At 50.2% G+C, this 14,147-nt stretch overlaps 1 protein-coding gene across 1 annotated transcript; it reads right to left on the bottom strand.

Annotated features, from left to right (window-relative positions):
* Nucleotides 1–240: 240 nt before the first annotated feature.
* On the bottom strand, nucleotides 241–11,874 carry LOC311516448 (cathelicidin-2-like). Its single transcript, XM_084620520.1, has 4 exons — nucleotides 11,499–11,874; nucleotides 7,347–7,457; nucleotides 3,380–3,466; nucleotides 241–2,548 (listed from the first exon to the last, which is right to left on the bottom strand). The coding sequence occupies exons 1-4, from the start codon at nucleotides 11,685–11,687 to the stop codon at nucleotides 2,429–2,431; spliced, it is 507 nt and encodes a 168-aa protein (XP_084476646.1). The 5' UTR covers nucleotides 11,688–11,874; the 3' UTR covers nucleotides 241–2,428.
* Nucleotides 11,875–14,147: the final 2,273 nt, after the last annotated feature.

Below are 14,147 nucleotides of genomic sequence, written 5' to 3'. Positions count from 1 at the left end.
AGGCAGTATCGGTCTCCATTCCTCACCGAGGTTGCTAGGAAAGGAGCTCTCCAGCTGAGCTCAGAGCAATGGAGTTGCTGATTAGACTGGTGCACACGCTGCAGCAAAGCAAAGGAGGCCCATCCTCTTTGAAAGGGAAAAGACAAGGTGCATTGGTGAGCACACACGAGCATAACCAAAGGGGTGCTGGTGAGGGCGCAAGCCACCAGTCTGACATGACAGTTCACAGTTGATCACACATACAATGTAACCGATATCTTTATTACAGCTCACAGCTGCCCCCAACACAAACACAGCCAATGTTTTTTGCTGTACAATAAATCAGACAAGACACAGATGGGGGCAAATTTTCAAGAGTGCCTAAGTCACTTAGGAGCCCAAGTCTCACTGACTGACACCAAAATGGGACTTAGACGCTTTTGAAAATTTTGCCCTGGATCTTCAATATTGGCAGTGCTTACATTCTCTGGGGGAAAACGACCGATTATATGCTATGATCAAGGAATGCAATGGAATAAGTCTATGTAGGGCCGGGGAGGAACGAGGCTATACTGCATTGGTGCTTATTTCTATAGAGGATCGTGCAATTGTGCAGAAGCAGGCTTAAAAATAGTGTTAAACTGAGTGTTTTGCTGAAAAAGGGAAAAGGTTACAAGGGGAGGGCAGTTCCAAAGTAGAGCACTAGGGGGCACTGTTTACTGTAGCTCCGCACTGACCAGCAGCCCCACCTGGAGCAGGTGCGGGGCCAGAGAAGCTGACCTGGGAACGTATGTAGACAGTAGTATATGCAGAGTATCAGCAAGGGCGTCGGAGAGAGGACGGGGGAGATTGAACCTTTCAACATGACTGGAAGCCTTTTCCCCTTCACGGATTAAGCTGTTGGACAGTCCAAAGGAGACTAGGGGCAAAGCAAAGCTGGAAAGGGCTCTGTCTGAGAAGGTGGCCCTGCCATGGGGAGTTACTGGGGCACCAGGAGAAACCACAGCAGGTGGTAGTTTCTGTCTTATTGGAATGAAGTTCTGCTCAGCTCCTCACACAAGTATTTCTGGCTCTGTCTATTCCTCTCAGCCTTCCCTTCAGAACAGCTTCATGCAGCACACCTCTGGCCCTGCAAGCTTCTGCTTTGCTTTTCCCCTCTGCTTATCGTAGAGGAGTGGTACCTAGGGAAATGCTTGACTCCCTATTGCCAGCCCCAAGCATTCCAAAACCATAGGTCAAGGATCCTGACAATCGTGAAATGGACTTAGCAAATCACAAGGCTTTAAAGCTACTATCCTTGGAGTCCTTTTATTCACCTTTTGTTTTCTGAGCCTCAGGGCACCACGATTTCAAGCTTTTTTCTCCCACCCACAAGGGCTAGAAGCCTGCTTTTATAGATTTAAAATGAAAAAAAGTGGGGGAGGTTTAGATTGGATATTAGGAAAAACTTTTTCACTAAGAGGGTGGTGAAACACTGGAATGCGTTACCTAGGGAGGTGGTAGAATCTCCTTCCTTAGAGGTTTTTAAGGTCAGGCTTGACAAAGCCCTGGCTGGGATGATTTAACTGGGAATTGGTCCTGCTACGAGCAGGGGGTTGGACTAGATGACCTTCTGGGGTCCCTTCCAACCCTGATATTCTATGATTCTATGAAAAGCCCAGATTCTCGTGTCATCACGTGACTCCAGGAGCTGGGTCTGTAAGAAAAGCACCAGCTGTTGTGACACTTGCAATAAGACCACGAGAGTTGGCCAGTAACTGTGGGAGTAACCATCCCCAGGCTCCCTACCTTGGGACTGGGCCGAGCCTTTGGTATGATGGTGCACCTCACATGAAGCTCCATCTCTTCCCAGCATTCTCGTGTGTCACCCCTTTAGTCATGGGCTCAGAATCCAACTAAGGCCAAGATTTTCAAAACTGTCTAGCAATTTTGGGGTGTTCTGTTTCACACACCTTAAAACAGGCCTGGCTTTCAGAAGGCAGGTGCTCAGCACCTGCAGAAAATCAGGCCCCATTAAAGCATCTCAGATTTGGCACCTGAAAATGAAGGCACCAAAATGCCGAAATCTTTGGCAACTCAAGCAAAGGAGGCCCCGTGAGAACGGCTGTCTCTGGAAGGGAACCTGGCAGGGAGCCGGAGGGGATGGATATAACATGTCTCAGGTCTGCAAGCGAGGGGCAACTCCGCCACACACTTCAGTCCTTGTTGCGGCTTAGTAGAGAATATCAAAACAAAAAGGCTTCCCCCATTTTGCAAAGGCTTTTTGAGGCCTGCCTCTCAGTCATCCCAAAGCAAAGCAAAAAAACCAGTGAAAGAGACGAGCCAGGAATAACGTGGACCCAAAAGCTCTCAAATTATCTGTCGGATGAGATGGTGGCGTGGCAGGAAAGCAAACAGGCCTTTTGAAGACAATGGCAGCACCCTAATTCGACATCAGGCAGACTGTGCGTTAGCCTTCTTCTGGTGCTGTCAGGGCCGCGGTAGAGAAAGACGACGGAAAGTACTCGACAGTCACTTTGGGGACGGACTGGGCCTTGGGTTTTGGTTTCTTGCTGTTTTTTTTCGCCCGCTGGAATTCAAAGGAATCAGAAGGATCAATATTTCCCCCCCAGGGTCCAGTTTCTATTTCATAGTTTTCAACCAAACCATCCATCTACCCAGTTAGCTCATGATTGCCTCCTGCTGGAATAAATGGGAAATAATTTCCCAGGCCCGTGCCCAATCCTGAGTGGTTCCTGGACTGAAACCAATTCTATCCTTGGCCTCACCTCTGGGGCTGCAGCCACCTCTCTGAAGACTGGACAGGGTCATTCATCTTAACCCTGATTCTACCTCCTCCAGCCATGGTCAGAGTGAAGGACGGAGGAACCTATGGTGACTCATTCCTGCATTTCCCTCCCCTCTCGCACCAGAGAAAGGAAAACCCAGTCCCACAGGGACATGCGCTGCCGTCAGAGTTAATGAGCAAACTCCACTGAAGCCCACAGGAGCTGCAGATTGAGGGCATAATATGGGTCTCTGTCTTGGGAGCGACTAATATCCAGACATCTGGTGGGCCCACGATGCAGCTACACATCTCTACATAGGTCTAAAGCCTTCAGAGTGGGCCCAGCAGCACCATGTGTAACCATGGGGACTGCTATAGCTTCCTCCTTCTGGTGGCCCCATATGTTTAAAGAAAAGTTTCCATGTAGGTTTGTCCGAGGATGAGATGACCAATAGCCAGCCAAAGAAAACACGGAATGATTGCCTCATTGACCCATGTTGGTTCTGTATCAATCTCCTCTAGGGACAGTCAAGGGACAACACAAACCACTGTAACTTCATTACCATGGGGGCAGAGTGTACCTGGCTCCGTGACCCCAATGGAGCGCGCCTATCTAGACAGGTAACAGCTCACCTGCTCCTGGGTGCACTTCACAGATGTCAAAGGTGCCTCTTGTACGAAGTCAAGAACTGACATGTTGGCGGAACAATCCCTTTTCATCTGGGGAGAGAGCGAGGGAGAAGTACTTCAGTGAGGGTATCTGAGGAGCCCTGTTTCAAAGCTTCATGGAGTGTAGTTTTGCAATCATTTTCAACTCAGAGGAAGCCTCCAGTGACAGTAATAATCATGGTGAATATATATTAAGTAACACTGTAATACAGAACACCCGAACTGAGGGCAGGGCCCCATCGTTCCAAGAGCTGAAGACATATCGCAAAGGACAGTTCCTGCCCCAAAGAGCAGGACTCGCAATCTAAGTAAAGAATTATGTCTGAACTAGAAACGTTGGCTGTTAAACAGTGAGCTCATCTCTAGAGTTGTGCAAATAACTGATTTGTCAGTTCAGTGGCTGAATCAAAGTTTTTTCCTGAGTTGTCCCATAGCAAATTTAAAAAAAAATTTTTTTTGGTGAAATAAAAGGATCAGAAAAATTGCACATCAGGTCAAATGAAGCATTTTGTTTGAGTTTTTAACCTGGTTTAATAAAAGTGAAGTAAAATTCAAACCAAAAGGTGGTTTAGGCTCATCAATACAAAACGTTTTGACTTTTTTGGAATTGTTTTTTTCCCCGACTGACTCCACTTGCTGAATTCAACACAAATTCACAAAGTGTTTCACTCGACCCAAATATGTGTGAATAAAGTTACTTTAGAAAAAAGTTCTCCAACTCTGCTGTTGTCAACCTCCGCTCTAGCAGCGTTATCTTACCACCCCACTATTCTACTGAAACAGCTCCAAGCTACACTTCCCACTATTTCGCTATATTCACCGTGATCAGTAGCGACCATGTCTACCTCAGCTGAAGCAGCCATTTCACAGAGAGAACACTTTGGAATTCAGCCCCTGTTTGGAGGCTGGTTTTCCAGGGTTGCTGTGCGGTTGGTTTTATTAAGGAGCGTAACTTATCTGACCACAAATGGGGCAATGCTGTTTTTTTGTTTATTAAATTGGGAACTATGTTTTTTGGAGTCCTGTTCTACCTAGGGTGACCAGATGTCCCAATTTTATAGGGACAGTCCTGATATTTGGAGCTTTTTCTTATATAGTCACCAATTAGCCCCCACCCCGTCCCGATTTTTCACACTTGCTGTCTGGTCACCCTAGTTCTACCTCGTACTGCTGGAGATGGAGCCTTCTTGCCTGAATTGTTAATTGCTTTGCAACAACATTTAAGAGGATTCAAATCATTTTACTCCCTGCAGTATCTGCAGTGATTAGGAATGCCTTGTAGCTTGGGGCAAAAGATCCTTTGCAAAGCAACGTCTTCTTGAAGCCACTAGAGAGGCTTGCAACATTTGGCTTAAACACATCACTAGTTGTAAGTTCTGTGGCAGGTGTAATTCTCTGGCAATGCCACACAGCCCCCAGCGGCTGTTGTTCTGAGGCAGGTGTGAGTACAGCAGGGGGAGTCTATTTTCTGTCACCATCCAAAGTCCTTGGTCAAAGTATAATCAAGGTCCAGACTCCAGAGAAGAAAGCTACACTAATGATTTTGGAGTCTGTTCAAAATCATCTGGTGGTTGGGATTTGGCCTGCGGTTTTCCTGTTGACTACCCCTGGAGTACAGGACCCTAAACAGTCCACAGCTCAAAGCTAAAGGGCAGGTGGCTTTGACAGTGAATGCACTCCCGGCTCAGCACCAGTGCCCGCCGAGGATACAAACTACACATGCACAAAAGAAAGGTTCTGCAGCACTAGTGGATTCAACCATGTTCCCTAGAGGTGACCACCAAAAAAAACCCTACCCCTGGAACAGGCAACCTTGCAGACACAGGCCAATGGCTGAAGATGGCTGGACACCGATTTCCTCCTTCCTTCATTGGCGCTATGTGCAGAGGGTCAGGAGAACTGACTTCTTTTCTGCCACGGCTCGGCTGGGTGACCATGGGCCAGTCGCTACCCCTCTCTGTGTCCATTTGCCCTGCTATCCTTTCTTTGTCTTAGCGTCTTACATTGCAAGCTCTTGGGGGCAAGGACTGACTTTATGTACAGCACCTAGCACACTGGGGCCCGGATCTCGGTTGGGGCCTCTAGACAGCACCATAGTACAAATAAACTCACCAGTCCTACATTCACTTGCTTACTAAAATAATGGCAGGGCTAGAAAGCCTGGGAAGGAGACCCTCTTGTGCATGCAAATAAGAACACAGGCCTGGGAGGGCAAATCACAGAAGATTAGGGTTGGAAGAGACCTCAAGAGGTCATCTAGTCCAACCCCTGCTCAAAGCAGGACCAACCCCAACTAAATCATCCCAGCCACGGCTTTGTCAAGCCTGACCTTAAAACCTCAAAGGAAGGAGATTCCACCACCTCCCTAGGTAACCCATTCCAGTGCTTCACCACCCTCCTAGTGATGTGTTCCCATGCCACAGCAATCTGCTTGGGTCAAAGCCCAGGGCCACCATCGTGCAGCAGTACCAACCCCACACACTTCCTCTCTGAGGCTGTTTTACCGAGACATGAAGATAGCATATGGCCAAGCAAAACATTTACAGGGATGTTTTACATATAACAACTACAGCCACTGGCATGCAAACACCTCCCCGGCCTCCTAAAACGGGGAGGAGCAACAGGATGGGGCATGATGGACATGGCGGGGCATGAACATCTTGCTGTGACTGGAACCACATGAAGTGGGGGCAGGTCTGGTTTGCAGGGGGCTGCGCCCAGAGTTTCCCTCTGAATTTCTGATTTGATCAAATGCTGCTGAACCTGCCAAAGTTTCCATCCAACAAAACCCATTGGTTGTCCCATATTCCCCCGTCACATGACCCAGGCATGCTGGAGACAACTAGGAACAGAACTGTGCCCAGTGAAACCCAAAACCCGATGATCTGCCCCCGATTTCATTTATAGTTCAGCAAAACTCTAGTCATGCTGTAATGCCAGGTCAGCTGGAGTGGCAGAGACTCCATGGCTGAGGCTGCACTTAAGCCTCCCTTCACCTTCAGAGCTTTCTGAGTTATAGCAACAACCACAATGACAATGTGTGTGTAAAATGTCTAGCTCAGATGAGCAAGAGCTCCCAAACTAGAACAGGGAAAACTGAAACAAACTGAATCGTACAGAGGGGCCATCAGGAACTTTTGTTCTCCCAGCCCCTTGACAAAAAAACAAGGGCACATTCAATGACATTTAAAAGGCAGCACAAGGATTTTTTACCCTCACACAACAGCCTGTGGAACTCACTGCCACAAGACATCCCTGAGGCCAAGAGCTTTGCAGGATTCAAAAAAGGGATTATACATTTATACGGGTAATAAGGATTTCCAGAGTTATAGTATTAAAAGCAGACAAGAGTTTTGGAAGGGATATGAACCCTCATGCGTCAGGGCTCAAGCCAGTCTCTGCTGGGGGTCAGGAGGAAACTTCCACTGAGGGGCTTTGTGCACCTTTCTCTGAATCAGCTGGCACCTGCCACTGTTGGAGACAGGACTAGACAGACTCGGGGTCTGATCCAGGCTGGCAGCTGCTATGTCCCAATGCTCCCAGTGAGAAAGGGGATGGTTTCAACAGACATGCCAAACCCGTGAAAAAAATGCAAAAATTGGGCTTGTTTTTGGCTTAATTGGCTTGTGAGTTGCTTGTTGGCTAATTTTTGGCTTGTAGCTTGTTGCTTCTTTTTTATATCAACTCCCGGGAAGCAGGGGCTAGGGGCAAGCAGGGACATGCGGGAGAGAGTCGGGGTGCACAACAGGCCCACCACAGTCCCAGACTGCACACCGGGGGTGGGGGGGATCTAGACACACAGATGTTGGGGTTCTCAGGGATTGGCTTGTTTTGGCCTTGTTTTGAAATGGGACTAGCTTGATTTTTGGCTGTGTGTGAAAGTTGGGGTGCTTATTTACTGCATGAAAGTTGGTCTGTGTTTCACACCTACCCCATTTGGCCGATATCTGCAGTCCTCAAGGCGGTAGCTAGCCACGCTTTTCCAGCAGTTCGTCTCTTTGATGGTGAAGTTGATGCTGAAGTGCGTGCCCCAGTCAAATTGCTACAGGTACAAGGACAAATCTTTTAATGGCGTCACCAAGCAATGCCTAGTGCACAAGTCACGGCTCCCAGGCATCCGCTACCTGCCTGCTTGTGTCAGGAAAGCCACTTGCTTTTCGAAGAGCATAGCAACCCCACAGCGGGCTTTAAGGAGACCAACAGCTACTCCTGTGTGCAGTCAGGCGTCCATGAAGGGCTGATCTCTGGGTGCGTTTCTAATGGTGCACGCTCGTGCTCTCTTAACACGGTGGTCTTAGGCCAATGTGGTAGCATAGGGACCTGCACCACAGACTCCCCTTGGTCACCAGCCATCCCTGCTTTCCCATCTGGAGCCCTGCCTGACTCCAGGCACGGTGGCTCAAGACGGATGGAGTTCCCTCACTGCCAGGGGCATGCACAATGTGGGGCAAGAAAGGACACAGGCCCCGCCCCCCCAATAATTATCAGGGGCACAGATCTCCTCCAGCCATGGCCCGGGGGAGAGGGAGAGGGAGCTCCTTCGACCCCAGGTCTCGGCGGGGGAACAGAACGTGCCAACCCAAGAGGAGTCTCTCACACTCCCACGCAGGCCCCTGCTCACTGCCCTTCCTCCTGCGGCACCTCCTGGCGTCCTGTGGCATGTGCTGGGGCATGGGTCAGGCCAGGCCACCACCGAGCAACACACACTGGTGGATGAGGCTAGGGAGCAGCAGCAAGGCATCCACCGAAGGTGAAATTCACCCTTGAGCGAGTACCCGCACCGGCATCTGGGCCACTTGCCTCCTGCCCAAACCCTATTTGGAGGATTTAAATCAGGGGTGGGCAAACCCAAGCGCCACATCTGGGTATGGAAATTGTATGGCAGGCCGTGAATGCTCATGAAATTAGGATTGGGATGTGGGAGGGGGTGAGGGCTCTGGCTGTGGGTGCAGGCTCTGGGATGGGGCCAGAAACGAGGAGTTCAGGGTGCAGGAGGGGGCTCCGGACTGGGAAAGGGAGTTACGATGTGGGGGGTGGGGGTGGGGGTGAGGGTTCTGGCTGGGGGCGCGGGCTCTGGGGCATAGGAGGGTGCTCCGGGCTGGGACCAAGGGGTTCAGGAGGGGGATATGGGCTGGGGCAGGGGTGCAGCGGGGGGGTCAGGGCTCCAGCTGTGGGTGCAGGCTCTGGGGTGCAGGAGAGTGCTCCAGGCTGGAACCAAGGTATTCAGAGGGCAGGAGGGGGATAAGGGCTGGGGCAGAGGGTTGGGGCCCAGGAGGGGGTCGGGGTGCAGGCTCCCGGTGGCGCCTACTTCAAGCAGCTCCCAGAAGCCCTGGCACGTCACCCCTCTGGCTCTTACGTGGAGGCATGCCTAGGTGGCTCTGCATGCTGCCCTGTCCGCACACGCTGCCCCCGCAACTCCCATTGGCCACAGTTCCCAGCCAGTGAAACTGTTGGGGAGGCGCTTCGGGTGGGGGCAGCATGCAGAGTCCCCTGGCTGCCCCTACACATAGGAGCCAGAAAGGGGACATGCTGCTGCTTCCGGGAGCCACGCGGAGCCACGTCATGCACAGAGCAGGGCAAGCCCCCGACCCCCTGTGGGAGCTCAAGGGCCAGATTAAAACATCTGATGGGATGGATGTGGCCCGCAGTTTGCCCACCCCTGATTTAAATGGTACATAGGTCTGTGACCAGGGGTGAACTTCAGCCAGCAGCAGGAGGGGCACTTGCAGGCAGCTGGCACATTGGGGCAGGGGGCTTGTTGTGGGTATGGAGAGATGGGGAAAGAAACAGATGGCACCTGACTCATTCTGATTCACAGATGGCCCTGCCGAAACTGGGACTGGCCCTAGCTGGGAATGTAAATGCTCCCGTCCTCCAGTGGTTGGGGGTTGATTTATTTGGGTTTCCTCCTGTAAAATAACCCTTGGTCAAATAGCAACATTCAAGATCGGTGTAACAGAGATTTCACCATTGAGGGAAGCTGTCCCCCTGCACACCCACATTATAATCTCTCCTCTCATTCCCAGCTCTGCTGTCCCCTCCACCAAGCCGGTTCTGCAGCAGCCCGTGGGTAGGAGTGACCAGCACACAGAGACACTGGCTGAGGCTGACCTGGCCCAAACAGAAACTGCATTTCCAAGCAGCTGTTTACACTGGCAGCATTGGCTGGTAGGCAGAGCAAGGGCCTGGAAGTCAGGACTCCTGGATCCCACCCCAGCCCCTTCACTTGTTCTGTGACTGAGTTCAGGCCAAGCTGTTTCACTTCAGTGCCTGTTAGTTTGTGAAGTAGTGATGGTACATACAGCAGTCAGACATACAGCAAAGTTCTGTGCTGAAGAGCATCTATGTGACAACAACAGCTCCCTCCCGTTTGGAGTCACAGCTGCTGTGATAGAAATACCTCTTCCTTACGCTTTACTCCTAGCCTTGCAGAGCTGACATGGGGGAGTGGGGAGTGAGCTGCAGTCCGCTCCTCCTCAGAGGGGTCTTGGGATGCATAAGGTCCACTCAGCCACATCTGGGCAAGCCTTTCGGAGCCCATGGGGCTTGAGCAGTTGGCACAGAGTAGCCAGATGGGGACTTATAGCATCTAGGTTACAGGTCACACAGAAGAAGGAAAGCAGCCAGCTTGAGTCTCAGAACTCAGGCTGAGGGACAGGGCTGGGAGATGGATTTCTTTATCTTTTGTAAAGAGAGCACTGCAACCAGTACCGGGAAGTGTGTGTTCTGAATTGGAGCAATAAGGAGAGGCAGAGGCAATCTAGAGGCCAGATTATGTTTTATCTCAATTAGTTGGGATCTTGAGCAATCCTCTTGTGCAATCTTTCTTTACAGTTGACGGAATGTGTTGGCTATTTTCCCTCCCGTCCTTTCTCGATTACAGTCCCTTCGCTCTCTGATCATTTCTCTATTCCTGTCACTTCACCTTGTTTGCCTTAATATGCTCTCTGGACGTTTTGGTTTACAGTCATTTTCTTCCTTTTCCTACAGCTCCCTTCCCCACCACTGGCTCCCCACATACTGTGTCCCTTCTTTTCGGATGCCAGTTGCTGCCTTGCTTGCTACTGCCCCCTCCCCCCCGCTCTAGGCAGCTTCCCTCCAGACTCCACCAGCTGTTTCCACTGCTCTGTTTGGCCAGCTCACAACAGTGCTCTGTGTTTCGGGGGGGGGGGGGGAGGGTTGATGCCTGCTCTCCCCTGCTGGTTTTGATCCCCACACCGATGCACCAAAAAAGACATTCCATGAGTCAAGCTCACCCCACTTCAATGGCTCCAGAATCTTTAGAGCTCTCTAGGACCCTCCTCCCCAGAGCAGCTGTTTTGGGGTCCCCATTAAAAAAAATCCATTCTGAACACCAGGAGGCTGCTTCTGAGCAGCCAACTTGAGTGGTTCCCATTGCTCGTTCGACCCACCAGCCTCCAGCACACTTGGGGATTTGCAGCCCCCTAGATCTGGAGTCCAGGAGAGAGCGAACGCAGAGCCCTGCAGAACCCTCTGCACAGCCCCTCTTCCCAGCAGAGCCACACTGAACTGGTTGGTCCAGCGCTTTGCAAGCCCCAGGGCTAGAGGAGAAGGGCAGCCTAGTTATCTAGAAGAGGCATTACTAAGGTCTTGTCTCCATGCAAAAGTCACACCAGTTTAAAACGAATTTTGAAACCAATTAGGTAAAAGTGGTGCAAACCCACATGGACACATTTTAATTTCAAGGTGGCTTATTTCCATTCAGATTAAATCCATTTCCAATCTACTTAAAGCTACACTGAAATAAGTGCCCCCCATACTGGCTTAAATTCACACCTTCCGTTAAACCCGGTCAACTCCCATGTAGACAAGCTTTGCCCATGGTGGGGAGGGGCAGAGAATTCAGCAGGAAATCTGGCTTTATATAGGATGTGATTTATAGGCTTCCTATATAGCACTCCTCATTGTACCTTCAGCACCTGCATTCCTGCCTCAGTTCTGTTCCTGGAGTTCTTCCTGCAATTATACATAGCCCTTAAAAACCTCCCTTCCCCCCAACCCCCACACACTATGGGCTAAAGTCAATGGGGAAAAGGAGAATGCAAAGCCAATGCGCTCTTACTGTTTTGTGGAAGCTTTTGAGCTTAAACAGCCTGAACACTGCCTGCGTTCCAGTTTCTTGATTATAGGCCTCGACCGCAGAACGAGCCACATCTCGGGGGGACAGCAGCTGAGCCTCCAAAAGGGGACTGGCAGTAACGGACACCCCGAGAGACGCCAGCAGGGCCACCAGGAATAGAACCACCGCCATGGCTGCTGCTGCTTCACTGACTCCGGCGGGTGGAATACGCCGACACAGCACTTTATTCCCAGAGTTAAAGACTACCAGGCTAATGGGTCAGTGTCACTGAACTCACTGCATCAAACTTGGCAAGACGCGCTCCTTTCAAAAGCAAACCTAAGCCTTAGCAGCACTCTCCAGGCTAAGTTTCAGGATGGTACCACATGTTTAAATGGGACTGATGCTGACTTCGCGGAATCCTAACTCTAAACAGCGATTTCCCAGAATCAGAGCCCAGAAGCACTTAAACAGGGGTATTTATGCAGCTGGAAAAAATTCTGGCCTTGGCTAAAGAAAAACAAAATGCAGCCAAACTCTTCTAGGTTTGTTGATGTGCAGCAAAGTTTGTGGGGCTGCTTTTTTCTCCCCTCCCCCCAAGAGAGAAGGTTCCCAGCTGGCCCAAAGCAGACGGGCCGGGATGCACTGGAAACTCAGACCTCCGGGTGAAGTCATTCCTGTACTGACAGAGAGAATAACCATGCTGTATGCAGATTAATATTCTGCTGGGAGGGTTGAATAGAAGGTAGGAGCTTCGTCTCCGTTGTTCCGAGAGTCTGAACCATAAAGCCGAGCCTAGTGACCGCCAAACTTGCCTTGCAATCATGGGAGAGAAAACTTTTGAAGGGGTTTAGAGAAGCATTTGGCCCTTTTGAAGGCACATCCCCCTGCTGAAGCCACTATGGAACATTCCACCTGGAGCCAAAACCACCTTCACTAGCTAATGAGGAGCTAGTGTGGGCTAGTGGACGGACCATAGGGCTGGGAGCCTGGAGTTCTGCCATTCAGTTGCTGCGGGATCAGGAATAGGTCCTATAACCTCATTGCGCCTATTTTCCTGTCTTAAAAAAATCAAGATCATGCTTACCAGTCTCTGTTGTGGATGGGTTTGTTAGCTAACGATTGCACTGGCCATTGGAGATGCAAGTGCTACAAGAACCTGTTGCAAAGCAAATTGGCTTCAGTCGTCTTTGAATCACGCTCCAGAAGGGCTGAGAGGTGCCAGATATTACTCCGAGTACTCCAGCGTACACAGCCAGGCAGGGTAAAACTCCACAACGCTAGGAGATCAGGCCAGCTGAGGCAGTCACCAACGCTAGTAATTTTTTGACCTTGCACCAAAAAGTTCAAAGACTAAATAGAGCATCCAAAGGGAGGGCCAATGCAGAGCACTGCCCAAACCCCCTTATCAAAGTCACGTCTCCAGCGCACCCAGAATTAGCACATCCAACCAGCCCAATTCTGAGAGACGCCACACAATCTGTGCACTCGAAACAGAGAATCCCAGTAGGGTAGGACTCGAAGGGACCTCAGTAGGTCAAAGAGTCCCGTCCCCTGCACTTAAGGTAGGACTAAGTCCATTCCTGACAGGTGTTTGTCTAACCTTTTCTTTCCAATGACCATCACCTGCCTCTAAATTACAACGATCCACTGAGAAAGTTTGTTCCTTCCCCCCTTGCAGCAAAATCCCCCAAGATCCATTGTGGTAAGATCACTGGTTTCCTATTGTTCATCACCTGCTTCCAAAGGAACAGCACCTCCACCTTGTATGGCTCCTGAAGAAGGGAGTCAGCAGTTAACACTAGTGATGAGGTACATGGGTTATGTAGTAACTTCAGACATTTCAGTCCTTGCCCTACTCCCACTACTACCAGCTACTTGGCTCGCATACACCCCAACACTCTCCTAAATGCTTCAACTCTGGAATGGCCAGGGACTGAAAGCCTGCAAAGGACAAGGAACTATTTGCACACAGGGGTGCTTTATGGAAGTCACCGAGCTCTAGATTTTCACCTTGGGGGACAAATGGCACGAAGCGTCTACGATGCCTCTTTCTACAGATGGAAACAGAGTGCAACAAGAGAAAAAGTGCGGATAGTCCCGGGAAAGGGAACATATGCATGGCATTTTCAATTCAGGGCTCATTCCAGGCACTGGGCCCACTGACCGACTCTGGACTAAGCTAGTGCAGAGGTTTCCGACCTTTTGTTATTGCGTACCCCTTTCCAGATCTACCAGCTGCCTGCGTACCCTCAGCTTTCTCATCACCGATACTTTGTGTGACACTTAACACTACCTGTCTTTAGCCATCTCTCCACATTTCATGGTTACGTACAGTTATAGTTACAGGGCAACGTTTACCACCAAACCCCTCCCTGAAGTTCTGAGTTCTTTTAGACTGGATAGTTGCTGGGCAACTGAAGCCGCCCTGTATGGTGATTGGAGGTGAGGGCTCTGTACATCAGCATCTCTGTAGCGGTGTTCTCATTGGTACATCTTGAAGTCAATTAGCTACCATAATTTTATATAACAAATTCCCAACATTTTAAAGCTTCAACTGAGTAGTCTATTAGGAAAATGAAATAAATACACACATACATAAAATCCACCATAACACAATTTCTCCCATATACCCCCAGGAATACACATACA

This window comes from Lepidochelys olivacea, assembly GCF_965140295.1.
Source record: "Lepidochelys olivacea isolate rLepOli2 genome assembly, chromosome: 2".
Taxonomy (NCBI): domain Eukaryota; kingdom Metazoa; phylum Chordata; order Testudines; family Cheloniidae; genus Lepidochelys; species Lepidochelys olivacea.
This window is presented reverse-complemented; position numbering and strand designations above follow the sequence as displayed.